The 27936-nt window shown below is 36.0% G+C and overlaps 2 protein-coding genes across 2 annotated transcripts; one reads left to right on the top strand and one right to left on the bottom strand.

The window, feature by feature from the left end:
• Nucleotides 1–304: 304 nt before the first annotated feature.
• LOC113113267 (splicing factor, arginine/serine-rich 15-like) lies at nucleotides 305–18697 on the bottom strand. Its single transcript, XM_026279410.1, has 19 exons — nucleotides 18573–18697; nucleotides 17552–17635; nucleotides 16722–16766; nucleotides 16466–16627; nucleotides 16246–16375; nucleotides 15635–15723; nucleotides 14971–15060; nucleotides 14456–14541; nucleotides 14295–14358; nucleotides 14094–14207; nucleotides 13310–13380; nucleotides 13025–13239; nucleotides 12757–12857; nucleotides 11755–11868; nucleotides 11036–11192; nucleotides 10838–10932; nucleotides 1464–1608; nucleotides 1255–1302; nucleotides 305–858 (listed from the first exon to the last, which is right to left on the bottom strand). Exons 1-19 carry the CDS (start codon nucleotides 18606–18608, stop codon nucleotides 386–388), a joined length of 2319 nt encoding a protein of 772 aa, XP_026135195.1. The 5' UTR covers nucleotides 18609–18697; the 3' UTR covers nucleotides 305–385.
• Nucleotides 18698–19818: 1121 nt separating this feature from the next.
• Nucleotides 19819–27880, top strand: LOC113112855 (phenylalanine--tRNA ligase beta subunit-like). The gene is made up of 17 exons (XM_026278771.1): nucleotides 19819–19898; nucleotides 20514–20569; nucleotides 20920–21074; nucleotides 21154–21229; nucleotides 21398–21513; nucleotides 23285–23435; nucleotides 23559–23667; nucleotides 23814–23884; nucleotides 24496–24557; nucleotides 24634–24685; nucleotides 24893–24954; nucleotides 25051–25258; nucleotides 25354–25434; nucleotides 26314–26406; nucleotides 26521–26638; nucleotides 26707–26859; nucleotides 27608–27880. The coding sequence occupies exons 1-17, from the start codon at nucleotides 19841–19843 to the stop codon at nucleotides 27757–27759; spliced, it is 1773 nt and encodes a 590-aa protein (XP_026134556.1). The 5' UTR covers nucleotides 19819–19840; the 3' UTR covers nucleotides 27760–27880.
• Nucleotides 27881–27936: the final 56 nt, after the last annotated feature.

Here is a 27936-nt window from a genome sequence, read left to right as displayed (position 1 = left end):
AAATACTACCTCCAAATATACACAACGGAAGACGGACTGAACATTTTCCACAGATGGTTCTTCACTGAACAATTGAGAAATGTGCAAACTGTACTGTACTATTTACATTTAACAAGTTACACGAGACCTCTAATATTAGTCTATGGCAATGAGTGTAATTTCACAGATTTTGTAGATTTTGCATGGAGTGAGACAGGAATTCTCTAATATATGATCCCTGGTGCTGTCTCTCCTATTTAAACGAACATGACAACATGAGGACTATCACCTGGAGATGTGAACTTTAGAAACAGTGTCTGTTGGTTTCATGTGGACTATATATAATACATGGATATGTTTTCCATATTCCCATTGTACATGGATGTAGAGGCCTGTTTTCCACAGTCTAGTCCCTAAAAAAGACTCCACGTCCACGAGGGCCACCCCTTCCCCATCCACCCCGATGAAAAGGTGGCTCATTTCCAAATCTGTCTGGTGCCCTTTCGGGTCCTTGAGCCTGCCAATGCGGTTCCTCTCCTCTAGGACCCATCGGGAGCTTGTGACGGGGGAAATCGTGTCCTGGAGGACCCATCATGCGCATCCGGAATCGCCCTGCAGGGGGTTCTCCGAGCATGGGGTTGGGGCCCCTAGGGGGCATCATTTGAGGGGCCATATTTGGAGGGGGCAGGATGGGACGGGGCCCGTTATTAGCGAAAGGGGGCATGAAGGGTGGGCGGAGCCCCACAGGGGGGTGTGGCGGTAGGGGTCCCGGTCTGGGCCCCCGAATCCCCCTGAAAGGAGGCGGACTGAGCGCTTGAGCACTTGTGTGACTCTCGAAGGCCTCGAAGGATTCATTTGAAGGTTCTTCATTTGGGGTTTCTGTTATTACAAAAGACAAAAACATCACTAGCTTTAGTAAACAAGTTTAGCTACAAACAGACAGCCTTTGATTTCTCCAACATCATTCGCAGATACATAAACCAAGTCAAGTTTCCAAGTTTATCAGGATATCCATCACCATCACTTGATTTCATGCATCTGGAACTGACTTGATGGCAGAAAGTGACTTAAAGCTAAATAATTTAGAGATGTATTGAGCACATTTTGAAAGATTTTACAAACTATTATGGTTTCTTTGAAGTCGAGTGCACTGAAAAATCATTTACAAGAATCATGAATCGCTTAAAAATAGGACTGGGAACATGTATCAAGTTTTTTGGCCAATCTTGTTTCATGTTGAATTTAATCTTATATTGAGTTACAGCTGAGAGATACCTGTGACGGATGGAGGAGGACCTGCAGGGTTCAGAGAAGGGAATCCTGCTTTAAACAAGACAATTATTCATGTTAAAGTGACTTTGTGCTGTTATTTCATTCTGGTCTATTCATTCATAAACATCAATGTGGAAAACAGTTTCTGTGCGGCTTCATACTTTTGTGGAAACCGTGATCAATTCTTTATCCAGAAGAATTAACTTCAGTACCTGCAGGCATCTGTGAGGGGTTGAATCCAGGAGGAGGGAACGACGGAGGGGAGGCTCCTGTGATCGAGGGTGGAGGTGCTAAACTCATGTTAGGAGGGGGTCCTGGGACGACAGTCAGTGTGCCAACAGGTTGAACTGAAGGGCTCTATAATATCCAGAAGAAAAGATGAGGAACAGCTGTGTGAAAGGACATTTCTAACAGCAATGAGCCTTGAGAAATCAAAGATATATGTTTTCTAGGACATGAGGAGGCAAAGAGTGTTCTGCTGTTTTCTTTATCGCACACAAAACACAAATTAGACAAAACCTTTTAAACTACATCTCAAAGTTTTGAAGATCAGTCCTGGAAGAAGTTGTAAAGAATAATGTCACATGTGACAGGTAACACTATTTAGATTTTTCATTGGAAAAACGCATATAAAATTGATTTGCTGCCATCTGAAGCTATACATTCAAAACTAAAGGTCTTACATGCACAGGTACTGTTTAACAGACCTCAAAACACTGAAGATGTTTCTTTTATAGCCAGTGTGAATAAAAATTAAACACCGTTCAGTATTGTATGATGAAGCAAAATCCATTGCCTGAAGCTTGCATTTAATATGCGCTCTGAAATGTAAGCACCATCTTATAAAAACTTTGGAAGCTGGTATAAAATTCTGTGGAGAACATCCTCATGCTGAGAAGATCTCGTTTTCTCCAATGAAAAAGTTGTCTTTTCTGAATCAGGAGAGAAATCTGCACGGATCAAGCACTGTTTACTATTGAAAACAGTCCAAAACAGCTTTAAACAATTGTGTGGGTGGATGATTTTTCACTGGAGGAAGGATTATTATGGATTATGGACTCGTATTTTGGCCAGAAGGGATGTTTGAAGTTGAAATAATGATGCAGTTTTCCACTTCACTAGATGTTAACTGATGGACTGTGGATTATTGTGATGTTTTTATCAGCTGTTTGGACTCTCATTCTGACGGCACCCATTCACTCTAGAGGATCCATTGGTGAGCAAGTGATGTGATGCTACATTTCTCCAAATCTGATGAAGAAACAAACTCATCTACATCTTGGATGGTACTTGAACTATTCTTTTAACGTAAAACATTAGCATAAACTCAGTTTCACATGGCCAGTCTTTGACTAGCAGCCAGTTTGCTAATTTTCCTAGGCTACCCACTGAATACTTTACGCAAATTTTGCCCCGATTTAGTGTCTGGACTAATTGACAACAAAGTTGAAAGTCCAAGCCAGTCTGCAGATTTGAGAAGACTCATTAACTGGAAATCAGTATATAATGAACACAGACTCGGATATGTGATGCATAGTGTCGTCAAATCTGTGTAGTGTATTCCAGCCTCTGAACAGTGAAAGGTTGGTCTGTGCCGTATTCAAGGCACCTGGCCAGTTTATCGTTTACGTGCAGAGGTTTTTTTTTTTTTTTTTTGGTCTAGGTGTTATCTCAAATCTTACCACAGTAATAGAAAAAAAGCAGTGAGCATTAATGTAATAATTGTTTAATGTGTGCATTAATTTAATAATTTCTGTCCGTTCAGAGTTATAAACACCGTCACTTCACAGACTAACTCAGATAATATGCATATATAACTCATAATGTCACATAATAATATAATCATATAATATAAAAAAATCTAACTACTGTAGCTTTCAAATCTTTTTATATTCAATGTTTTCTTTTCATTTATTATACAATTAACAAAAGCAAAAAAAAAAGACCTATAACACTGGCTTGCTCTATTCTTTTTCTATTCTGTTTTCTTTTTATTTATTATATTATCTAAAAGCCCTTGCTACGTGTTCTGTGTTTAAGCTAATGAGACTTGTTATAGCACTTGTATATCATTGCTCTTTTGTTGCTTTTGATTGCTTCCACTGTCCTCATTTGTGAGTCACTTTGGATAAAAGCGTCTGCTAAATGAATAAACGTAAATGTAGATAATATACAGAATATAATATAATAATATATTATTAAATTAAGAACATCATATTATAAAAAAGAGGCTAAGGCTAAGATTGCCACGGAGAGAATTTTGAGACAGAACTTTTTAAAATTTTGCTTCAATAATACTTACATAAATTCACTTTTAAGCAACTATTTTTTATAATTTTATATTGTTTCAGAGAATGGACTGTATCCATGGCTGAACTTACCATTGGGCCCTGCATTTACCTGTTTATGTTTGTTTGATTTGTTCAGTTATATGCCAGTCAGAAATGATTTCCACTGCACACACAAGGGCTAAACAGGACAGCCGGGGCTAACAGCTTCCAACCGCGACCTTCAAGACCATAATCAAACAGCATAAACTGCTAGTTATGATTAATTCACACAAAACAAGGACAAACGTATTGAATTGCATCTGCACCAATTCATTTGAGATCACATGGGTACTTTTAACAGCTCCATTAATCATTTAGCTCAGCACACTGATGAAGATAATGATACTTTCTCATGTGTTCACACCATTTCTTTACAGAAGATGCGATCTGTCTCACTCCCATCGCAGAGAGTGGGGCAGAAATGTCATCAAAAATAAAATAGTTTGTATAGAGTCGTTTTTCACAATATCTGCATGATAGCAAATGTAAAATAGGCTAAACAATAAGTTTCTGAGTAACTTCAGACACCAAATTTAGATTATAAAACGCTCCTTGATTCTGATTGGTTGAAGCTGTTGTGAATTACTACAAACACTTTTTGTTTATGTCTGTGTGTTGCTTGTCAACCACTTTGTTGCAACCACAACCGTTTCTGAAGAACGACATTATTTGACTTATTTTTTTTTAACTAATATTATTACATTTTATTTGCTCTGTAATCACTGTAAACCACGGCTTCTTGGGGATTATCGCTTTAAAACAAAACCGCAGAACCGCTGTTTCACAACTAAATTCTCTAAATGTCATTGTATTAGGTATCAAAATTCCAAGCAAGCAATTTTTTCTTACAAGTATTTGCTTTAGAATTTAAAACTCATTAAATAATTTTTGTGCTAGTATTCTTAAAAAAATAAAATTAAGATATTTTGTTATCTTTATAGATTTCTGCCCTGATTAAGTCTGGATGAGATTCTATTATTCGCTGAAAGTCGTTGATGTTGAGAAGACAGAATTGACCGATATCAAAGAAAATGATGTAGTGTATGATGGGCACAGGCTCTGATTCCATTCAGTCATCGATGGACAAATATTTGATATGTTAAGCTAATTTTAAAACATTGTTTTCATTTTTAATGCATCTTTTTGCAGCAAGCCACGAGGCTGTTGTGAAAGTGGCAGATCATCAGATCATCGCTCAAGTTACTCCTCTGCAAGTGTATGACGCCTAGTGTTTTAAAATCTGTTCATATCCCTGCCTTAGCACTGATGTTCCCACATTTGTGTCGGTTAAGTGTCCAAATACTCAGGGAGAACATTTAATCAAGGATGGAATAACTAAATAACACCTTTTCACATTTGGCATCCATATGTTCCCTCTCACTTATCAAAGAGGACAAAGCTTTACCCACACTACTAAAGAAAAGGTACTGCACCGTTTTCGACTGATAGTACTTCACTCAGGAGTGTTTCTCAGGGAATCATTACATCCTCAGCTCTCACAGAAGCGCTCAGGAACTTTGTTTATGTCCACAGGTGAGATTGTACAGTAGAGCAAAAAACTATTTAAATATATCATCTTTAATATCATTTCATAAGCATTAGCAGTTGTCCAGCTCTGAATACGACATATATATATATATATATATATATATATATATATATATATATATATATATATATGTGTGTGTGTGTGTGTGTGTGTGTGTGTGTGCGATTGAATGTATGCATTTTTAAGAATCTCGTAAAGCAGTAAAAAGTAATGTTCTCACTGGAGAACAAGCACTGAATTGTCTTGATAAAAAGGAGGAAATAATTTAGTTTGCCATTAATGTTCACCAAATTATCCAGAGATCAGGAATCATGATTACAAGATCTGTCATCTGTCAAATCATCTCAAGATGTATAAATCAAGATACAAAGACCCCTGCTTTAGACTCATAAACACTGGATTCAGCACGGAGCTGGGCATGATATTAATTTGTTGCAAAAATGTAATTTTTTTACAAAAGTAAGGTAAGGTACAAAAAATATATAAATATAGATTTTGTTTGACTAAACCGCTATAGATAGATAGATATCTCTACATAGGATTCTTATGAGCCATGTTTTTGGCCATATGTCTTCCAGACTATTTTAATATCAGTAGTGGTCCTGGGCAAAGCAACCATATCATTACGGGTCTGTATGCTGACCCTGAGCTCCTAAACATGGAGACGGATCTCCGTGACAGTAACGTCACCCTTCACATGAGGAGACATTGAATATTTAACAGTGGACTTAAGAGAAACGTGCACTTCATACAAAAGAGATGCCATAGATAACCCATCCAGATTATAATACTAAATGATGTTTGATGCTGCTGTGACATACCCATACAATAATAATAATAAAGCCAAGATTTATATTCAATACTTATACATTTATAATAAAGTTATGTTGCTATGCAATCATAAACAATTAGACTAAAGAACTAAGGAACTTTATTTACATTAACTATTCATTATTTGGGTTCTTCTGTTGTTGCCCTTTATAAACATTTTACAAGCCTGGCAATCAATTAAAATAGTATAATCATTATTAGTCATAATCACAAAGATGCATCAAGTCCTCCCGTTTTTCACCATATCACCATTTCTGTGAAAAACAACATTTCAGTCGTGGGAGATAAAGTGGCCATAAAAAGCACAATTGTACTTCCATCAAAATATCAAGGCCTGGTTTCACAGACATGCATTTTGGTCAGGGACTAAGCTTAAGCCTGTCTGTTATACAGGGAGTTCAAAAAAATAAATTAATAAAAATCTGTTTTGAGTGAAAATTGTTTCGAGGTAAATGCTACCTCAATTTTTTTTCTCTGTGTATGAAGCAAGACAAATTATGTTCAAAAAAGGCAAAAAGTCTTGCACAGTGGTTATTCAGCATGGACACCCGGGTAAACACAGGGAACCAGCTTCACAGATCAACAACAAAAAGACTGAATTAACTGAAGTGGCTCAGATAGGTAAGAAAAGCTCCAGTACAATTTGTATACAGATGAATTAGGTTTGATATTTTACATCTAATGCAATAAAATTCAATAAGTGTCTTTTTGGGGCCATAGGATATGACAGAACAAATAAATCACATAGAACATAATGAATCTGCTGTCAAATTATATTGTGTTAAGGTCACTAAATATTTAGTATTAAACATGTAATTTGATGCATTTTATAAAAACACTTTTGCATGCCTTACCCATGGTAAGAATCTCATATCGAAACGTCTCATGACTGTAGCCAGGTTATTTAACTGTGGCTATATATTGGCAGGATGCACACAGTGTTGAATGCGTAGTCAACAGTGATCTTTTTCTTGAATACGAATTTGATTGTTTTACATACTACAAAATATAACAGTATGCAGTTTAAATGACAGTGTGCATTATACAGTTCTGATAGAATACGATTCTTTTCGCAGAGATGGCATAGAAGAACCATTTATGGTTCCCCAAAGAACAGTTCTTAATAGAACCATTTTTTTCTCAGTGTGAAGGATGTTTTAAGAATCTTAAGAACCTTAAGGTTCTATAGAACCTTTTGTGCAATGGAAAGGTTTTTAATGGAACCACTGTTGCTATTTTAAACTGCAGTCTAGACTAGATGTCAACACTAGCTCCTCAGCAGAAAAGACTCTGACTTTGTCAATCAGTTAAGACTAGACTCTTTGAATAGATCAGCACAAAATATGTTTTCTGCTATTTCAAATATTTAGTGTAGAGAGTAAGAAAAACACCGTTAACACATGGCCTAAAAGCATGGTTGGACCAAAGTCAAGTAAAAGAGAATTTCACCTTACCAAATCTCTGGTTCCTTCGAGGAGAGAGAGCAGACACTCCAGAATATCAGACATCCTGGTTGCCCGACCGAAATGATTCCAGCCATTTCCAAACAATCACCATTTGGTGATGCTGTATCATGAAAGACTCAATCCACAGGTATATAAGACCATCTCTGTGGATTTGATCACTCTCCAATCTATGCATTGGTGCTGTTCCGATAATGAGGTGTATGCATTTCTTTCTCAGATTTGAATCCAACTGGCTGAACGACAAAAATGTCATTTAAAAGTTCTGCAATGCATGCATTGCTTTGCCATTTTCAAAAGTGGAAAAATCCAAACATTTCACTAAACTAGATTAGAGCAAATGTGAAACTCCATTCATCCTGGCATTAAGCCATTACATTTCCATGTGTTCGTGGCTGAGTGAAGCTCAGCTAACATTGATTGATCGTTTACCTTCCCAGCACTGGAGTTTTCCATAGAACCGAAAAGCAGACGGACATCCAAAATCCAGCACCACTTTTGTGAGTCCACTGGAAAAAAACTGGTGATTTCACTCCAATCAAGAAGAGCAAAAGCACAGAGGAGCTCTCAAATTACAAATATGACATGTCATTTCAAATGCTGCTTCATTAGCTTGAACAAAGCGCTTTGAACCTTTCGCCCAATGGAAAGATGTTAAAGGTTCTTCAAGGAACCAGAGTTGACAAAGAACAATCTTTGAGAGTTCGGCTTGAACAAAGGTTTATTTTTGCTCACAAACAAAAGCATAGTGTCTGTAGAAAATCATTTACACCACATTAACTTTTTTAAACCACACACCAAACTGAAGATTACCAGTTAAAAACCATTAGGGAACTTTACCCCTGTTGGGAGCAAGCACTGCTATTATTTGAACTACATTTGGCAGTAGTAGTCGTGAAAGGCAGAAACATGCAGAACATCTAAAAAACTACAAACTGTTTATTACACGTCATCCACTTGAGTCTGCAGGTTTCTTTTAAAACGCATGCAGTTTCCTCAAAGTGAGATTCTCATGTACTGAGCCAGAAATCTCCACCTCAGTAGCACTTCCATACACCAAACAGCTTTATTTGTAATATATATTATTAAGGTTTTTACAGAGAGGATTGTTCATATATAATTCGCCTGACTTTAGACAACATGTTTTAGATTTCAACCATATTCACCTGTAGTGTCTTGCCTTAAGAAGTTGACTAGCAAATTATATGTGAACAAATAATTCTTGTATGTCTGTACAATGTCAAATCAGTATAAGTGCGTTTGTGATTCACTGAATCAGTCAGAGTGCTTCAGGAGTTAACAATGAAAAGATAAGATACTTAAGATCACAGAGATCAAAAACAGCGCTGGATGATTCGCAAATATAACTACATCTGAATCCAATCGTATAAATGCATTCCAACATTTGCCAGTAATGCCGGTCTTCATTAGGTTCAATGCACTCATAATGTTATTCGCTACTGATCGCGGTTTGAAAGTCTGACCCTTTTCGGGTGTTTTTAACATTTATACATGTTCCATCTTGACATCTTAATTTACTCAAGACTCACACACAAATTTTAAGATGTACCTTTCTTTTTCTGTTTCCTAACACACTTGTTAACACAAATTACAGCTTTATATATTTCACATTACTAAAAAAACAAGTATGAAGCAGCTTTAGTTTAGTAACATGTTTTCATGCAGCTTGTAGTGAAGCTCGATAAATTTATCTAAAATAATAATTATAATAAATGCATTTGAGTAAGTTGCCACCTTTATTTACAACTACTAATTCACCAGCTGCAAACATTTTAAGATACACGCAAAAGTCTTAATCTGACATAAGCTGTTTTATTTCTTTTACAATAGATAAAACTCAAATAAACCAATATTAAACCGTCTATGGCTGATTCTCCTTGCATTTCCTGAACCCACCTGTTGTCCTCTTCTGCGTTTTCCCAGCAAATGTTCTTCCGCCTTGTGCCTAAATCAGCCAGTGATGCACCAAAGCTGTGGTTTTCGTAAAAGTGGCTGCTAAACCTGTGGTTCCTAGCCACCTCTATGAGCTTCAGTGTGTTAGGGAGTGCATGCATGTGAGGTGCCAGTAAACCTCGTTTAGATCCAGCATAGAGCCGTTTCTGCTGGTCTGAAGAGAAACACCCCATGTACCAGAACATACTCTCTTTGAAATAGATTCAAAATTAAATCCCCCTGATAAAGTTTTATTTATTTATAAGGCACTCTCTTTGTGTGTGTTCCATTTTATACAGTAGATAAACAATGGGAATCATACTATTTATGGCCAATTGTACGAGAATGGCAGCCGTTTTAATGTTGGTAAGTTATCTGAAGGCAGTTCATTGCTGTTATTTTCAATACTTTTTTATTTTTTTTTAATCAAGAACACTTGTCTGATGTCAAGATCATAAGAAACATAAATTGTCTTCGAGAAAACTAGACAATTAATATTGTACGGTCTCTTTGGGCTTCAGTATGTTATTTCCGTTTAGAGCTTGTGGTACTGTACTGCTCGCGGACGCCGTTCTTGTCTCACAAATAGTCAAATTTGGGTAAAATCTGCGTAAAAAGTTGGTCAACTACATTTGCTAAGCATTTAGTTTTAGATAAAGTATAATCATTTGCATCGGTTCAATTTAAAGGAATAGTTCACCCAAAAACTTAAATTTGCTGAAAATGTCCTCACTCTTAGGCCATCTGAAATGTCGAGGAGTTTTTCTTTTCATGGAAACAGATTTAGTGAAACGTAGCATCACATCACTTGCTCACCTATGGATGCTCTGCAGTGAATGGGTGCCGTCAGAATGCGAGTCCAAACAGCAAGATGTTAACTGATGGACTGGAGAGGTGTGGATTATTGTGATGTTTTTAATCAGCTGATTGACTCTCATTCTGACGGCACCCATTCACTGCAGAGCATCAATTGGTGAGCAAGTGATGTGATGCTATATTTCTCAAAATAAGTACAAGATATCTACATCTTGGATTGTGTGAAGGTGAATAAAGTTTCATCAAATTACTATTTTTGGGTTAACTATTCATTTAAGCAGCTAAGTAACAAATCATTTGGAAGTCATATTAAACAACGATGTACTAAAAGTTTCTTAGTTTCTTTCAATACAGACAGCAGTGACCGTGTTATGACAAAGAAACGTCATTGAAAGCGATGTCAATGAAACACGGAAAGAAAACTAGACAGTCATGACACTAACCTTTTTATTTTGTGCTCTATGGCTCTTCACTTGCAAGAAATGATGGCAACCATGCACCAGTAAATCGTCAGTGCAAAGCAAAGAACACAGAAACATTGTTTGCCTCCCATGAGTCGTAGACGTGACAAAACAAGAGTAGAAAAATAGGCTGAGACACTGAATGCCCTTGAGGAGTTCTGTAGGAAACCCCTCGTATTTTACCTGTGATACTGCTGGTGCTGCAGCTCCGTCTTTCTGTTTTCCTTCAGGTCCTTCTGTTACTGGCACAGCCAGATTGGCCACAACACTTTTCCACTCTAAAATTAAAGATCAAATAAAAAAATGTCACACAAGTCATTCGGAAAACCATGATTGAAGAATAAACTAGAAGCTAAAGAAAGGTCACATGTGGGTGTTTACCTTGTTTGAGTGTTTCGGCATCAAGCATGCCTCCATCCTGAAGACTTTGAATATCATTGGGTTTCACTTTATCCCATGGGATATACGTGACTCCCTGCTCCACATCCCAAAACTTCTTCAAGTCTGACTTTATGCCCTTATTCAACGCCCATGCGATCTGATCAAGGACAACAAGTCACAGATTGAAAACAAGCTACTACACATGCAAACATGAGATCTGGGAAGATCAGTAAAGTAATGCAATGAATCCAACAGCAAACACAACACATGATGACTGTTTAAAGCATTTGTGTCTAACTAGAAAACCATCTGGATGTTTATTCACAAAAATAAAATAATAAAGACAATGATTGTCAAAATTAACTTCTTACTTACCCATTAAATTAATTAGGTGAGAAAAGTTATGAGAAGAGACAAACTAGTAAATCTATGCAGTAAACTGATTTCGAAGGCAACAGTTAGTTATACAAATGTACTCATCCACAGAATGCTATGACTGACCATTCATTAAGCACTGTCTCCTAATCTAGCTTTCTAATAAACCTGGTACTGTAGACTTTCAATATTGTTGGTTCTTTAACAAACCGTTTATGTTCTTGGTGTGAATAAAGCATATGGTAAATGTATTCAGGAGAGTCGTATAATAAGCAATAAGAACTCTAGACCAAGAATCTTAACCCAAAACATTGCAGACAGGAGGAAAAGGTTGGTTAGGGCACCTTAATATTTTTCTGGTTGACTTTAACAACCCCTCTGCTGAGTTTGTTCAGGGCCGTGTTGGCATCTTGTCTGTGCACCATGACGATGTAGGCACAACCTCTGGGAGGAATCATCTACAGAAACATATGTAATAAAAACTGCTTTAACTTCAGTTAAAGTGTAAATACATGCTTTCAAAAGAAAAGTAAAAAAAAGCCATCAATGCAAGGAAATTCATGTAAATATTCATAGTGGTTTCACATTTGACTAAATCCCGTGAGCCAAATTTCCATTGCAGAAGCATGCAAATTATACCAGCAGGCTCTGTCCAATATCTAGTGAGCAGCCTTGTTGTCTACATAGGCAGCAGCATCATGTAGGAGACTTATCTGTGCCTCATTTACAACATTTAAAAATAATATGTGGATAAGTGAACAAAACCATACTGAAACGCACATAGAAATGCAATGCATTTTGGGACTTCCATCTCTACATGTGATGCCTATAATGCTTTATGAACAACCATTCAAAAGTTTGGGGTCAGTAAGATTTTTTTTTATATATATCAAACCGCATTTATTCGATATATACACCGTAAAAACATTAATATTGTAAAATATGATTAAAAATTAAAAAAGACTTCAACCTTTCTTCCTTTAGAAATCATTCTTTATGAAAATATGCTGATTTGCTGCTAAAGAAACATTTATCATTATTAATGTTTTATAACAGTTGTGCTGCTTTCAAAGAGAGTGAATCCCAGTTTCTAAAAAAAAAATATATATATATATATACATTTTTTTTTTTTTTTTTTTTTTTAAGAAACTGTGATACGCTCTCTTTCAGGAATCTTTGATGAATAGAAAATTCATAATAGACATTTATTCACTTTTGTAACAATATAAATGACTTCCCTGTAACTTTATCAATTTAAAGCATCCTTTCAGAATAATTAAAATAATAAAAAAAGACCCCAAACTTCTGCACAGTGACGTGCATTGATATGATTGATCTATACACACATTGATGGACTCGATCTGTCCAAACTCCTCCATCAGACTCATGATGTCCTGCTGATGAGTCTTTTTGTCCAGCTGTCCCATCCATAGTGTAGTACTGCACACTAAAACCAACAGACGAAAACACTCCTGAACAGCACAATAAGATCACATCTGACATTTATTAGTTACAAAAAAATACCCCTACACATTATATCTCATGTTTACCAAAACTGTGGTAAGGCTTCACAGTAGTAAAACACAATTTTAAGATAAGGTGGTATGCTCTCACCACTGAGAGTTTCCTTCTGGACAGGCGGAAGTCCTTTCTGACGCCGCTCTCGCTCTTTCTCTCGGTCTCTCCTCTCCTCAGATCTCGTCCGTGGGGAACGGCCTCGGCGCTCGCTGGATCTGGAGCGTGTGCGGTGAAGCCTCGACCGCTCTCGGCGGGAATGTGAGCCGGATCGCGATCTTCGTGAGCGTGATGACAAACGTCCTCGTGGAGACCTGGGAGAAGACGCAACATTCAGAAATCATTTTAAGAGACTTTAAGTTCAAGAACATTCGTGAAACACACCTTGATCTCGTCCGTCTGCTGGCTCTTCCATCTCTTCCATCATGCACCGAGCATTCGGTCTCAGCTGAAGCCTGAAATGAATCAAACACAAACTGTATGTGATTTTGACTGAGCTGATGTGTGCGGTCCTATGTCAAAGTTCAGAGCGAGTCATTTTAGCATTTACATATGGATTTATGATTTCCACAATGCGGAAAACACAGACAATAACAGAATACAGTCATAAAAATGGAATTTAATGTATAACATGGAATGTCACAGAATCTGGAAAATGTTTAATGAATAAAGTACAACTGTACACCTAATCAAAGAGCAATAACTATATATTTAAAGATTAACTAAATAGTTCATGTTTTATGGCTTCATTTGATTACCACCAGTTTTGATAATACATTTGTATTAAATCATAAATACAGAAACATTGAAACAGACAACATAGAATTTCTGGAAATAAATAGTACAAATAGTAAAAATACTGATAAATTATCAAATTGCTAAAGTTTCATGAATTCAATAAGCATGTCTGATCAATTGATTATTAAACCATTAAAGCGGAATCCTGATATAAAAACAAAAACTCATAAATGTGTTACATTTTTTAGAAATTGATTCTAAACTGTAAAAGTTTCATGAGTTTAAATAGATGTGATTTTTGATAAATACAATGAAACCATTAAACAGAATCCAAAAAAATAATAATAATAATAATTTCATTTAAGCTTCAGTAAGAGCTCTACATTTTGACCTGTGAGGTATGTTAATATCTGCTGAAGATGCTCCATACCTGCTGTAGCTGCTGGGTTATACTCTCATTAAAGACTTGAGGAGTGTTATCTGCTATCGGAGTCTGAACGATCACTGGGAACTCATGTGGTGCCACCTGACCCTGCATCTGCGTCTGGACAGGAAGAAACCATCTGATACATTGCATACATTATTTTGTCATTCCCTCATTTTTTAAAGCTCAGCAGGTCAGAGTAAATACCTGGCTAACCATCTGACTCAGAAGATGAGCTTGCAGGGCTCGCTGTAAATCTGGGGGGAGGTTTCTATAAAGAATGACAATATTAAATCAATACCTGCAAAAAAAACTAAATAATATTTCACCATATGTGAACTGAAAGAAATGAGTTTATGTCGTCCTACATGGAGATGGGAGCAGCAGGAGCTGGTTCAGTCTTTTCCTCCACAGCCTCGGGGTCATCATCATAATCAAAACGATCCAGCAGAGACTGAGTCAAACCACAAACAGAGCTTTACAGAATCAATTCACTCTGTGCTTTCTATACTGCTGCTATCTCCCAGATTCTACTCTATTCATTCCCGAACCAGACATTAGTGTTTTCAATAGAACCGACGTCGGTATGGAATTTTAAATAATGTGATGATATCAGCGGATCAGTCTATAAGATTTAATAAGGATCCCGTGTGTATCTGTGGAAGCGATGATCATTGTAGCCAATCACAGACATAACTGTTGAGAGCGTGAACACAATGGCCAATCAGAGCTGTTTAAGAAGCCGGTGAAATGCTGATATTGCTGAAACTGATATTGTCAGATTTTTTACATCTCCGTACTTTTAGCCACACTTCAGGATATATGAGTATATATATGAGTAATGTCAGAATGGTTGTAAGCATCGAATTGACTGACTGCTTACCTTAGCTAAAGATGATTTCTGCTCAGGGGGCGGGGCAGTGGACTGAGGAAGCCCCGCCCCTCCGACCTGCTGGAGAGTTTGGAGCAGCTGCTGTAAATGAAACACACAAACATAGCAGATTAAATATCAAAACATAAATATTTCAATGGCCGCATAAGCAGTGTTATTTCAGTATTATTTAGATTATATATTTTAATTGAAACTTGTTTTTATTTTTAAAAAAATTGCATATTTCGATATAGCTTTCATTTATTTTTGTTTCGGTTTTAGTTCTAAAAACGTTAATACTTCAACTCAAATAAATTTGACCAACACTATGAAGAAAGTCAAGCATCTCTTAACAGCTACACGAGAACATTTTTTAAATGTGCACTCTATAGGATGTATTCTGAAACCATTTTTACCCAGAAACTGCTAGTAAATTAAAACACAAATAATTACAAAGAAACAACAACAAAAAAGACATTTAAGTAGAAAGACTGAAATAGTATTTTCTACAACATACTAATCTTTGTTTCCTTTACAATTTCTAAAAAGTAATATTGTTTTATTGCTCCATTGCACTCTTATGCTCAATAATCTGTAACAGAATGAATCAAGTCTACTTCAGCGCAGACATTTTCATAAAGAGAGCTGTATTTGAGTCCAGTGAGTGTTGTTTCACCTCGATGCCGCCTGTGCCCTGGAGGAGCTGGGCGACTGCAGCGAGGGCTGGCTCTGGCACTGCCACTGGCATCGGCACGGCTGGAAGCGCTACAAAAAGAGATGAAAACGGCGCTTTAACAGGCTGTTAGTTTGAATAGGATACGGGTTACAGTTAAGTTTATGCATTATTCACAAGTTTAGGCTCAGTAAGATTTTTTTTGTTGTCGTTGTTGGAAAAAATGCAATGAAATTCAGCTAAAAAATGCATTATATTATTAATCAAATTAGACATTTATAATGATACAAAATGTACATTTTAAATACATGCTGTTCTTTTGAACTTTCTATTCAAAGACATGTGACACTGAAGACTGGAGTAATAATGCTGAATATTTCACATTTCAGCACGGGAATAAATTACATTTTAAAATATATCACAACACAAAACAGTTATTTTGAGCTATAAAAAATGTATATTATTTTTACTGTGTTTTTTTGATCAGATAAATGCAGCCTTGGAGAGAAATCTTACCAACCCCAAACTGTTGAACGCTAGTGTAAATTTAAAGGCCTGGTACAAAACCTGGAGTAATAATGCATAATGACAATGTGATTATTGTCTTTATTTACCAGCAGCTGGGATTGCATTCTCCACAAGAGGTAGTACAGGAGCGGTGGCCATGTCTAACAGCGGCTGAATGATGTCCATGCTAAACACGTCATTCTTCTGCCACAGATTCAACACACGCATTATCTTCCCCTACATTTCAACACACAAAATCCACCAATAAAATCCACCTGCACAGAAACATTTCAGTGTAACTTCACTCTAAATTCTGTGATTCAGTACCGTATCGTCAGCTGGGCACTGGAAAAGGTTCTGAAAGGTAAGTGTGAAGTTTTTCAAAAACCTCGGAGCGAACACATCCTTGTCTGTGCCGAACTGATTCCTGGACTGTCGGATAATTGAGTCGACCACATACAGACCAGCAACCTTTAGATCAGGTTTACACTGATGGAAAAAAGAAATCATCGTCAATCAATCTTTACCTACTCATAACAGCGATCATCAGTACAAGAACATCAGTATATTGTTTATTACATACCCTCTTGATGAACTTCTCCACGATTTGAACAACGTGCTTGTAACGCTAACAAAGCAGATCATAAAAATTCAGTCTGTTAACTCAATAAATAAACAACTGTCAGCATCAACTATCAAAATCAATAAACAAATAACACGCGAAAACTGGGTTCAAATAAGAATTTTTATTCATTTCTCTTCTACCATGTAAAATGAATGAGTGCCGTCAGAATGAAAGTCAGTCAGCTGATAAAAACATCACAATAATCCACACGACTCCAGTCCATCAGTTAACATTTAGTGAAGTGAAAAGCTGCGTGTTTGTAAGAAACCAATCCATCATAAAGGCTTTTAACCGTCAATTTTGGCCGAAATGCAAGACCATAATAAGTCCAAAAGTCCATGTTTTCACTTGTAAACAATGCTTGATCTGTGCAGATTTCTCTGCTGATTCAGATAAGATGAGTTTGCCACTAGAGAAAGCTATATTATTGATAGAAATCTTATTTTTTACTCAGAAGACAATGATTTTAAGTTGATGACATGATGGATTTGTTTCTTACAAACATGCAGCTTTTGGTTTCACAAGACATTAACTGATGGACTGAAGATGTGTGAATTATTTTTATCAGCTATTTGGACTCTCATTCTGATGGCACCCATTCACTGGAAAGGATCAATGAGGCTGAACTACTTTTCAGCAAATATTCATTTTCGGATATTAAGCATTATCAGTATACGACTGTGCATGCAAAACACATTTCAAACTGCAAACTCAAAATAATTGGAACACAAATTAAATCATTTTTCATAATTGATCAAAATCCTTTTCTTATTTCTGTCCTGACTTACCTTGATAGCTTTGATTCCTGCTTTGGTTACAGACATCATTTTGGCTCGAGAGATTGGGGGAGTCATGTCCATCATGGACAACATCTACAGGGAAGAAACAGGATAATATAGATCATGTCAAAATTAATAAAACATACATTTAACCTCATAACAAATGACAGATCTCTGTTTAGAGATAAGGGATGCCTTTATACCACTCATCAAGAGTGAAACAACTCTATATTCAATTATATTACAACAAACAGGTTAAAACTAGATTAACCTGTTAACTATCACTCACATTTTTTAACATAGACTTGAAAGAGCATGATCCAAACATAAAAATGTGTATAATTCATGACTGAAAACATTTTGTAACATGATTTTGATGTACCATTTTCATGGCAATGCAATGTTTGATTTTAAAATGGGTTTCAAAGGATGAATTTTGAGATTGTATGTTTTCAAGTGATATATATTTTCTGATGATTTCTAAAGTGTGATAGAGGAAAAAAAGGCAACAAAGAAGAGTTTTTTTTTTTTTTTGACAAAGGTAAGAAATTCTGTTATGATGTAGGTTTTTGGGGTGCACTCTTGCCATAAATTAATCGATAACTTTTCCTACATAATTCTTAGCAATTTTAGGAGTCTTAGACCTTTCCAAAGATATGTAGTTGGTCATGATTAGATTAGGATTTAATTGTAATATAGTGAAGTAAACGTAGAAGGTCCACCGACGGGACCGGTGGCAGTTAACTTGTTAAATCTCTTAAAATATTGTGTATCTCTTAATAAACCATAAAGGTGCTGTTAATTTAATTAGGCGTAGCACGAAGAGGTGGAAGATCACTAAATAAACTTAATGTATACTCATATCACATCTGTTGAACTATATTTCAGGTTATATTTGAGTTTAGAACATTAAACTGCATAAATGTATGACACTGATCCATCAGAGAACAGTAAACACACATAAAACACGGATTGTTTTGGAGTAACTTAACGATAAGCGGAAAAAGGCAAATAAAACGCAAATTCTCACCTCGCCGTTAAAAGCGTTCACCGCTTCCATGTCCATGAGCGTTAATAACTCAAATATATATTAGATATACTCTCCTGGACTCGAATAAACATTTGTAAAGTGGATTTTCGCGACTAGGCCACATGAGATTGACGCTAACACAATCTTCCGTCCGCGAGCATTGAGGAGCGATGAGCGCGCGGGGAGACAGCGCCGCGTGGCGGACCGGAGGACAGCTGCGATCACTGCTCATGTGTTTTAAAGCAGTCGTGGCAGCATTTATTTTATTATATATAAAGTTAAAAAGAACTGCATTTATTTAAAATAGAAATATTTTGTAACAATATAAACTACTGTTTATGTACGTTTGGGGTCAATAATTAATTAATTTATTTATTTATTTTAAAGAAATGCTTTTGTTCAGCATGTTGAAACTGTTAAAGTATTAAAAGCATTTCTTGGGACAGCAAAGTGATAATTAAGACTATATATATACATATATATATCAAATAAATGCTGTTCTATTTAACTTTATTAATCAAAAGAGACTATCTATATATATCTATATCTATCTATCTATCTATCTATCTGTCTATCTATCTATCTATCTATCTATCTATCTATCTATCTATCTATATATATATATATATATATACATACATACATACATACATACATATATATATATATATATATATATATATATATATATATATATATATATATATATATATATATATATAGCAGCAAAACTGTTTCCAACATTGATAATAAATCAGCATATTAGAACGATTTCTGAAGGATCACGTGATACTGATTGGAGTAATGGTGATAAAACTGAAAATAATAATAAAAATCTGCTTTGCATCACAGGAATAAATTATATTTGACATTATATTACAATAGAAAACCGTTATTTTATATGGTAATAATATTTTACAGTATTACTGTATTTTTGTGGTCAAATTATGAACAGAATGACTTCTTTAAAACATGTTAAAATCTTACTGATCCCAAAATGTGTGCATGTATGTATTTATTTATTTATGTATTTATTTATTTAAACTCAGAAATATTAATTTAAAATATTTTTCCAACAAACAAACATATAAATAAATATATAAAAAAATGTCCTTCATAGAAAATAGTATAAGTGAACTATGTCAACAAGAATATTCAAGTTTCCAGTTGGGACTTTTATTTTTAAATGTAGGCCGTTTCCATGTTGTTCTCATCAAATGTGAACTTTTATTTTGAAGTGTGTAGTGTTCCGGTGACCAGCTGCGATCATGCCGACAGTCAGCGTGAAGAGAGATCTGCTCTTTGAAGCCCTGGGACAGAAATATAGTAAGTGTTTCACATGTATGTGGTTTAAAGGGTGAGCCCGTTCACGAGTGTGTTTTTAGAGGGGAAATGTGCTCAGTTTGTGCGTGATTGAGTGATTGTGTCTGCATCTGTTGAGATCACGCAGGAATGTCTTAATAAAACAAATTACATGTTATAGATCACATATCCTACTGGTCCATCTCATCATCACTGAACGAATTCATTTCGAGACTCAAAACGAATTTAAATGACATTTCTCCGGTGTGTCGCAGCGATTGCATCAGATTCAGATTATTCCGAAATTTGACTGAATTCAGTAATTATTTTGTCTTATATTTAATGTATGCATTTTTTAATCTGGTGCTGCTTGGCTACTGTAGTGCTTTATGTCTTTTAATCTAGCGTTAGTTTTTATTCTTCATTCATTCATTTGAAAAGCTGATATGTCAAATTCGACGCCCGTTGATGACGCAATCATAATGCGTCTCAAAATTTCATGCTGTGTCTATCTGTCTATCCATTAGTTGTTGCTGATTTGCATGCTTTGAAATGTGCAACGTTTCCCTGTTTGCATTGTGCGTTTATTTGATGGAATTGAATAAATAATCTCTATTTATTTTTCTATCCACATTTTAGCTGATGAAGAATTTGATGAACTATGTTTCGAGTTTGGCCTCGAGCTGGACGAAATCGTAAGTTATATGAAAATGTATTTTTTTTTATTAGTTTTTTATTAACAAGTTATTGTAGTTTTACATTCCATGTAATTATATTTTATATATATATATGCACACAACATAATTTTGTATGCATATGATAAGAAATGTATAATATATAGTAATAATGAAATGTTAAAAATATATACATTTAACGTTTAAAACTATAGCATTTTTAAGATTTTTTATATAGTTTACAAATGTATTTATAGTAATTAAGTGATATAAATATGCATCTATAATTTCTATAATATAGACATTTTTTGTGTGTATATATAAGAGTTATGTAATTAAATATATATATTGCGTCTGTGTCTCATGTGTAGACATCAGAGAAGGAGATCTTGAGCCGTGAGCAGGGAGATGAGAAGGCAGAAGGAGCGTCGGATGTCGTGCTGTATAAGATCGATGTGCCAGCGAATCGCTATGATCTCCTGTGTCTGGAGGGTCTCGTCAGGGGTCTGCAGGTCTTCAAGGAGAAGTGAGACTCAGTGTTTGGATTTCTGCTGTCAGATTCGGTGTTATGGTCTTTAAATGGCTTGGTTTTGTTGTACTTTTAGGTTGGAAGCTCCCAGGTACAGGCGTGTGAGTCCGGCGGACGGAGGAGAGCCTCAGCGACTGCTCATAACAGACGAGGTTCATATCAGAGTCGTATTTCAGCTTAGAGGTTTAATTATATTGATTTCCTAAAAGCTCAAGTACAATGAGAAACCATCAGCTATTGTTAAGAATAGAGAGGGAGATAATTTAAATTAATGTAATGGCAGTGGTGCTGATATTAGATAGTATTCCGTGTTTATCTAGACGGCGTCTGTGCGGCCGCACGCTGTAGCAGCTGTACTGCGCAACATCAGCTTCACTCAGGAACGATACGAGAGCTTCATAGAGCTGCAGGAGAAGCTGCACCAGAACATCTGCAGGTGAGTCAGCACTCAGTGGTTTATTATGAGAACAGGGTATCCGCGGGGTCTTGAAAAGTATTAAAAGGGGATAAATCAATTTTGGGAAAGTTAAGACCCTTAAAAAGTATTAAAAAGTCTTATCACGGCTTTATAAAGTCTTAAACTGTTGGACCGCTAATTCAGAAAAAATACTTTCAAAATTTGAGTCCCAAAAACATCGTAAAAGTGTGTGAATTTAGTAATTTTTATAAAAAAAACGAACAGGTACTAGGGCTCGTACAACGCGTCGAGGTCATCGATGACGCCGACGCAAAATATGCGCATGATTCGTCGACCTGTTTTTATTTCTCCATGTCCGCGATGGCCGGATCAACATTCTGTCCAACGTTATATAACCAATCCAGGGGGTTTTCTGCATTGATCTTTTTTAGTGCGGCTGTCAAAGCCTTATTTGCGCCTGACAGGGCGCGTACGAGAGAGAGCCCCGGCTGTGTGCGCGCACTCACAGTCTTCAAACAACACGAGCGCTTCTTGCTCTCTCTCTCCCTTGTGCATATTAATCAAAATCATTAAACACGATAGAAAAAGGGCGAAACACCAAAGTTTCACGCGCGCTCGCGCACTCACAGTCTTCAAACTACACGAGCGTTGCCTTGCTCACTCTCTCTCTCTCTCTCTCTCCCTCCAAAATCATTAGACACGATAGAAAAAGGGCGGAACGCCAAAGTTTCACTTGGAGCATTCGGAGATTTTTTTCTCCATGACAGGCTGCTGGCTCCCACTGTTAATTTTTTTTTTTTGGAAATGCACTCTCTGTATTAGCTTAAAGCCCTCAAGTTTACATTGGTTACTGTATTCTTTAAATTGCTCTAAACAAGTATTTTGGGTGACCTTTTTTATTGAATGCTAGACATCAAGTTGTTATTTTCATCTGAAAGAAGAACTTTTTTTCAGTAAACTAGGCCCTATGTGTCCAGTAAGCTTGTTTCAGTAAGCTATGTGTTTTCAAGGCTTCAAGGTTTTATTGAATGCTATCTCTATACAAGTGCAAAGTAATGCATTCTTAGTCAGTCTTTTATTTTGTAATTTTAAGAGCAATAAACATATATTGCAATGTTAAGGAATTCATGTTTTTTCATTCAGATATGTAAATCAACATGTATAAATTGTTAGTAGTCAATTAATGGGGAGATAATCAAAATCGAATTGGTGTGAAGAAATGAATCGTTAGATTAATCGATGCATCGAAAAAGTAATCACTAGATTAATAGTTTAAAAAATAATGGTTTATCCCAGCCCTAACAAGTACATAAACTAGGCTATTGTGGGTGTGTTCGTAAATTGCCTCTGAGATCACCAGAGCAGGCAGGCGGGCGGAAGTTCAAAACCACAAAGTAAGCTCTGGCGTTCCCAGTGCGTATTACAACGCACCGAGCTGCTGGGAACAAAATCAGAAGAACTGCGGCACATGTCAGCATGATTGTTGTTGAGAGTGGAGCAAAGGTTTTTTTTTTTTATATATATATATAAACTTTGCTTTGATTCACTATCCCAGCCTATTTGATTTTTTTTTGTATCAGAGTGGTCTATAGTCTTTATCACAAACTAAAACTGTTAAGTTAAAAGTATCACTGATGTAAATAATTACAGCTTGAAGTGGCGGTGAGGTATTAAAAAATATTGAGAAGGTCTTGGAAAAAGTCTTGAAAAGGTATTAAAATTAACTTCCTGCATATACCCTGGAGAAGGTGAACTCTGATGTTTTATCACTCTGTTCTTCTCCCATCAGGAAAAGGACCCTGGTTGCGATAGGAACTCATGATTTGGACACCATCTCCGGTCCATTCACATACACAGCCAAACCTCCCGGCGAGATCCGCTTCAAACCGCTCAATCAGAGCAAAGAGTACACCGCCGCTGAGCTCATGAGTCTCTATAAGGTGACATTTGATTGGCTGTTCTGGCCAGAATAGGTTCATTATTGTTAACTAAAGATATAAAAAAATGAACACAATAAATCTTAATGTTCATAAGTTGTTTTATGAATATTTAATGTCTTGTAGACTGACAGTCATCTGAGACACTACCTCCACATCATCGAGAATGAACCTCTCTACCCCGTCATATACGACAGTAATGGAGTCGTCCTGTCTATGCCTCCGATCATCAACGGTGAGTTAAACACACATGCATTCACAGACACACGGATAGATCATTTCATTCTGTTCATCTTTAGGCCTTGTGATTTTGTTGATCAGTTTTCTGGATCTGTTTATGGAAACACTGTTAGTCTAAAGTTTAGTTTTTCTCTCTCTCAGGGGACCACAGCAAAATCTCATTAAACACAAAGAACATTTTCATCGAGTGCACGGCCACAGACCTCACAAAGGTGAACCGCTTTACCTTTATACTGTTTTGAAATAACTAGTGCTGTCAAATGATTAATCTCAATTAACTTTTATTTTGAATGCGATTTTTGTTTATATAATATGTTTGTGTGTATATGTGTGCGCTGTGTATATTTATAATGTATAAATACACATGCATGAATGTATTTTAGAAAAATGTAGTTTATATTATAAATATTTATATATGATATAATTGATATTAATATAAATATAGATATACATATAAAACATGTAAATATTTAAAAGAAATGTGCTGTATTTTTTATATATATATATATAACATAATAAATATACATAATATGCACATACATATTATATAAACAAAAAAGTTTATTCTGGATGCGATTAATCATTCACCAGCACTAGTAATAATACAATATACACACTACAGTTCAAATGTTTGGAGTCTGTAAGATTTTTTTTTTTTTTTTTTAAGAAATGAATACTTTTTCAGAAATGATGCATTAAAGCATAAGTGACAGTGAAGTCATTTATAATGTTCCAAACGAATGCTGTTGTTTTGAACCTTCAATTTATCAAAACAATCAAACAAAGAACTGCAGCATGCTTTTAAACATGTGTGTGTTTGCAGGCGAAGACCACGCTGGACATGGTAGTGACCATGTTTAGTGAGTACTGTGAGGAACCGTTCACGTGAGTGTCCTTGTTTCATAGCATCTCCAGTTTTCATGTTGTTCAGGACTGAGATGTTTATTGTCTCTCTGTTCAGGGTTGAGGAGGCAGAGGTTGTCTATCCTGATGGCAGATTGTGTGTGTATCCCGTATGTATTGAGTTTAAAACTCGTTTGTAATCACACTCATTCTCTGAACTGATCACACAGCTGCATTGAAGTGAAAGGGATGAAAATTCTCTCATTGTTTGCTTACTCTAAGGGTTTTTTTTTTACCCACACAAATATATTTTTGTGCTACAGATACAGAGATTAACTTGTATACAGGACTTAATATTAAATATCGTTTGCTGACAGGAGCTGGCGTACAGGACGGAGACGCTGTCTGGGGACTTCATCAACAAAAGAGTAGGGATAAGGTGAGCACATTATAATCAATATTTCATTTGAACCTTTCCTCAGCTTCGGTCAGTAGATTGAACCCTGATCATCACGCTCTCTGTGTTGTCTCTCAGTGAATCGGCAGAAAGCATCGCTCAGCTGCTGACCCGGATGTGTTTGAGGTCAGAGGTCAGCGGCGAGGGCGGTCTGATCCAGGTTGAGATCCCGCCCACGCGCTCTGATGTCATCCACGCCTGTGACATCATGGAGGACGCCGCCATAGCGTACGGCTTCAACAACATCGTCAGGAGCACGCCACGCACATACACCATAGCCAATCAGGTTTGAGAACAGCATTGATTCTGACCAGTTCAACTTGAGATCACATCAAAGTGACTTTATGGCTCTTACATGTACATGTGTTTTTATATTTGCAGCTCCCTCTAAATAAGCTGACAGAGTTACTGAGGCAAGACCTCGCGGCCGCTGGGTTTACTGAAGCGCTGACATTCGCTTTGGTTAGAAATCACTTCTTTCTCTTATATTCTGCATGGTTTTTTTTCTGAAAGCACTGAAAGCATTTGTTATTTAGTTTTCATTGCCATTTTCTCCCTCTCTCTGACTGTTCAAATGGAAAAGGTCATGTTTGCAAGATTTGTGCATGTAAATAATCTCTGTTATTAGGGCTGGGTAGACAAACAAAATATGTAATATAATGTATTACATATTTATATACCCATATCATGGAAACAAAGATTATTGATATTGTAAACCCAGTCCGGTTTGCTATGATTGGCCAGCCCCCTCATTAATATGCATTTGGTCTTAACTGTATATTAAACAACATATTGTAATGTTTTTTTTTTTTTATAGCATTTATAACATTATTTTTGTGTGACTGTGTATTTATAACTGCACATTGTCATAGCAAGCTGACAGATTCAACAAATCACCTTTTAAAATGAGTAATTATAAACAAATCTTGAGTTTGTGAGTCATTTTGAGTGATTAATTTCAATAGTGATTAAATTGAAGTAGCAGCAGATGTTTAATTCTGTGTTGTGACTTATATCTAATGGAATATTGAATGATGATGATTATTACTGGTTATTGCATTTTGATTTACTGTTACCTGGTAAAAAAAAAATGCATGCATGAATCATTCAAAAAAGATCAGTAACATGCACTTAGAAAATAGATAACAAATTTAAGATCCCCTTATAATCGTCTGATTAAATGACAACATTGGTTGCTCTGTATATTTGTTTTTGTAAACAGCCACAAGAACGATGTAAAAAAACGTGTTGTCTATTTTTTTTCCTTTGCATTATTTTCATATTATTATCATATTTTCCATGTCGTGACTGCTTTAAAATGGTCTTTTCCTCTCTCTGCAGTGCTCCGAAGAGGATATCGCAGATAAACTCAGGAAAAACATCGCAGAAACCAGAGCAGTCCACATCTCAAACCCAAAGACCGCCGAGTTTCAGGTACCTACAGAAGATCCGTTTGGGATCTCTCACATCTGTCCAGTAGTCGGTGCTTTCACAGGTTTAAATCAGTTAGTAGTGAGGTTATACTAACTAGCCCGTACTTTCCTGTAGGTGGCGCGCACCTCTCTTCTCCCGGGACTCCTGAAGACGATCGCTGCCAACAGGAAGATGCCCCTTCCTCTCAAACTGTTCGAGATTTCAGACGTCGTCCTGAAGGATGAAACAAAAGGTGTGTTCGATGTCCTCGTGCTAATATGCTAATAATTCTGCAGTCACTGAACTTCATCTGTCTGGCAGACGTAGGAGCCCGTAACAACAGACGTCTGTGTGCCGTTTACTACAACAAGAGCCCGGGATTTGAAGTCATCCATGGACTTCTGGACCGGGTCATGCAGCTGCTGGACGTCAAACCGGGCCGTAATCAAGGATACCACATCCAGGCGGCCGAGGGTGAGTCATGAATGTTAAAAGTCAACATGGTGTCCTTCCTGCGATCGCTTCCTACACCTGTTTTATGAGCTCTCCGAGTCATATTCAAAGTGGTTAATATTTAATAGCATTTATGTGTGTGAAGTAGGTCAGCAAAATCAAAATAGAAGGTGTTATATAATTATTTTGGAGGGACTTTTTTTTTTGTTACTGGATTTGGTTACTTTTATTTTCTCTGGATGGAGGAAAGAAGCTAATTAACATCTGATATTTCTATATTTAATTATTTTATTCATGTTCCTGGTCTTATTGTGAATTATTATTCAGTGCATTTTAAGTGTTATTATTATTAACTAAATCTTAAACGATTAAATTATTTTTATTAATTTCGAAAAAAAGGTCAACTGAAATAAAATAATAAAAAAAATAAAATGTATCATAAACTAAGTTATATGTATATTATATAGTAAAAATAATATTAAACGAATAAAATAAACAAAACGTAAAATAATTTGAGGTACTAAAATTTACTCAAAAATAAATGAGAGCTAAATATTAAAATAAAACAAACTAACATATAAAAGACAAGCACAAAACTAAATAATAAAACATTAACATTAAAATATTAAAATAATATTAAAATATTAAAGTAATTCAGAATTTAAAAAAATACTATAATAGTATATAATAAACGCTTAAATTATACTGTGCATGTTGTTATAAAGAATTACATATTTAATCAATGTTATGTTTATTATATTTCTTACAGACTCCACCTTCTTTCCCGGCCGCTGTGCTGAGATCTTTTCATGTGGCAAAAGCATCGGACACCTCGGGGTCCTTCACCCTGATGTCATCAGTCGCTTTGAGCTGACCATGCCCTGCTCAGCCATCGATATCGACATCGAACCCTTCCTGTGATGTCATAATGCAAATAACATTAGCCACACCCCTCTGCTTTAGGCTCCTCCCTGCCATACATTACAGTCACGTCTATCTTTTGGAAAATGAGTAATAGCCCCATCAGCATGTGTTACTGTATCTTCAGGGTAAAAATCAATGTTTTAATAAAACTCAACTTGTCCACTGCTAGTATGT

This window comes from Carassius auratus, chromosome 13 (assembly GCF_003368295.1).
Source record: "Carassius auratus strain Wakin chromosome 13, ASM336829v1, whole genome shotgun sequence".
NCBI lineage: Eukaryota > Metazoa > Chordata > Actinopteri > Cypriniformes > Cyprinidae > Carassius > Carassius auratus.
The sequence above is the reverse complement of the archived record's forward strand: the minus strand, read 5'-3'. Positions and strand labels throughout refer to the sequence as shown.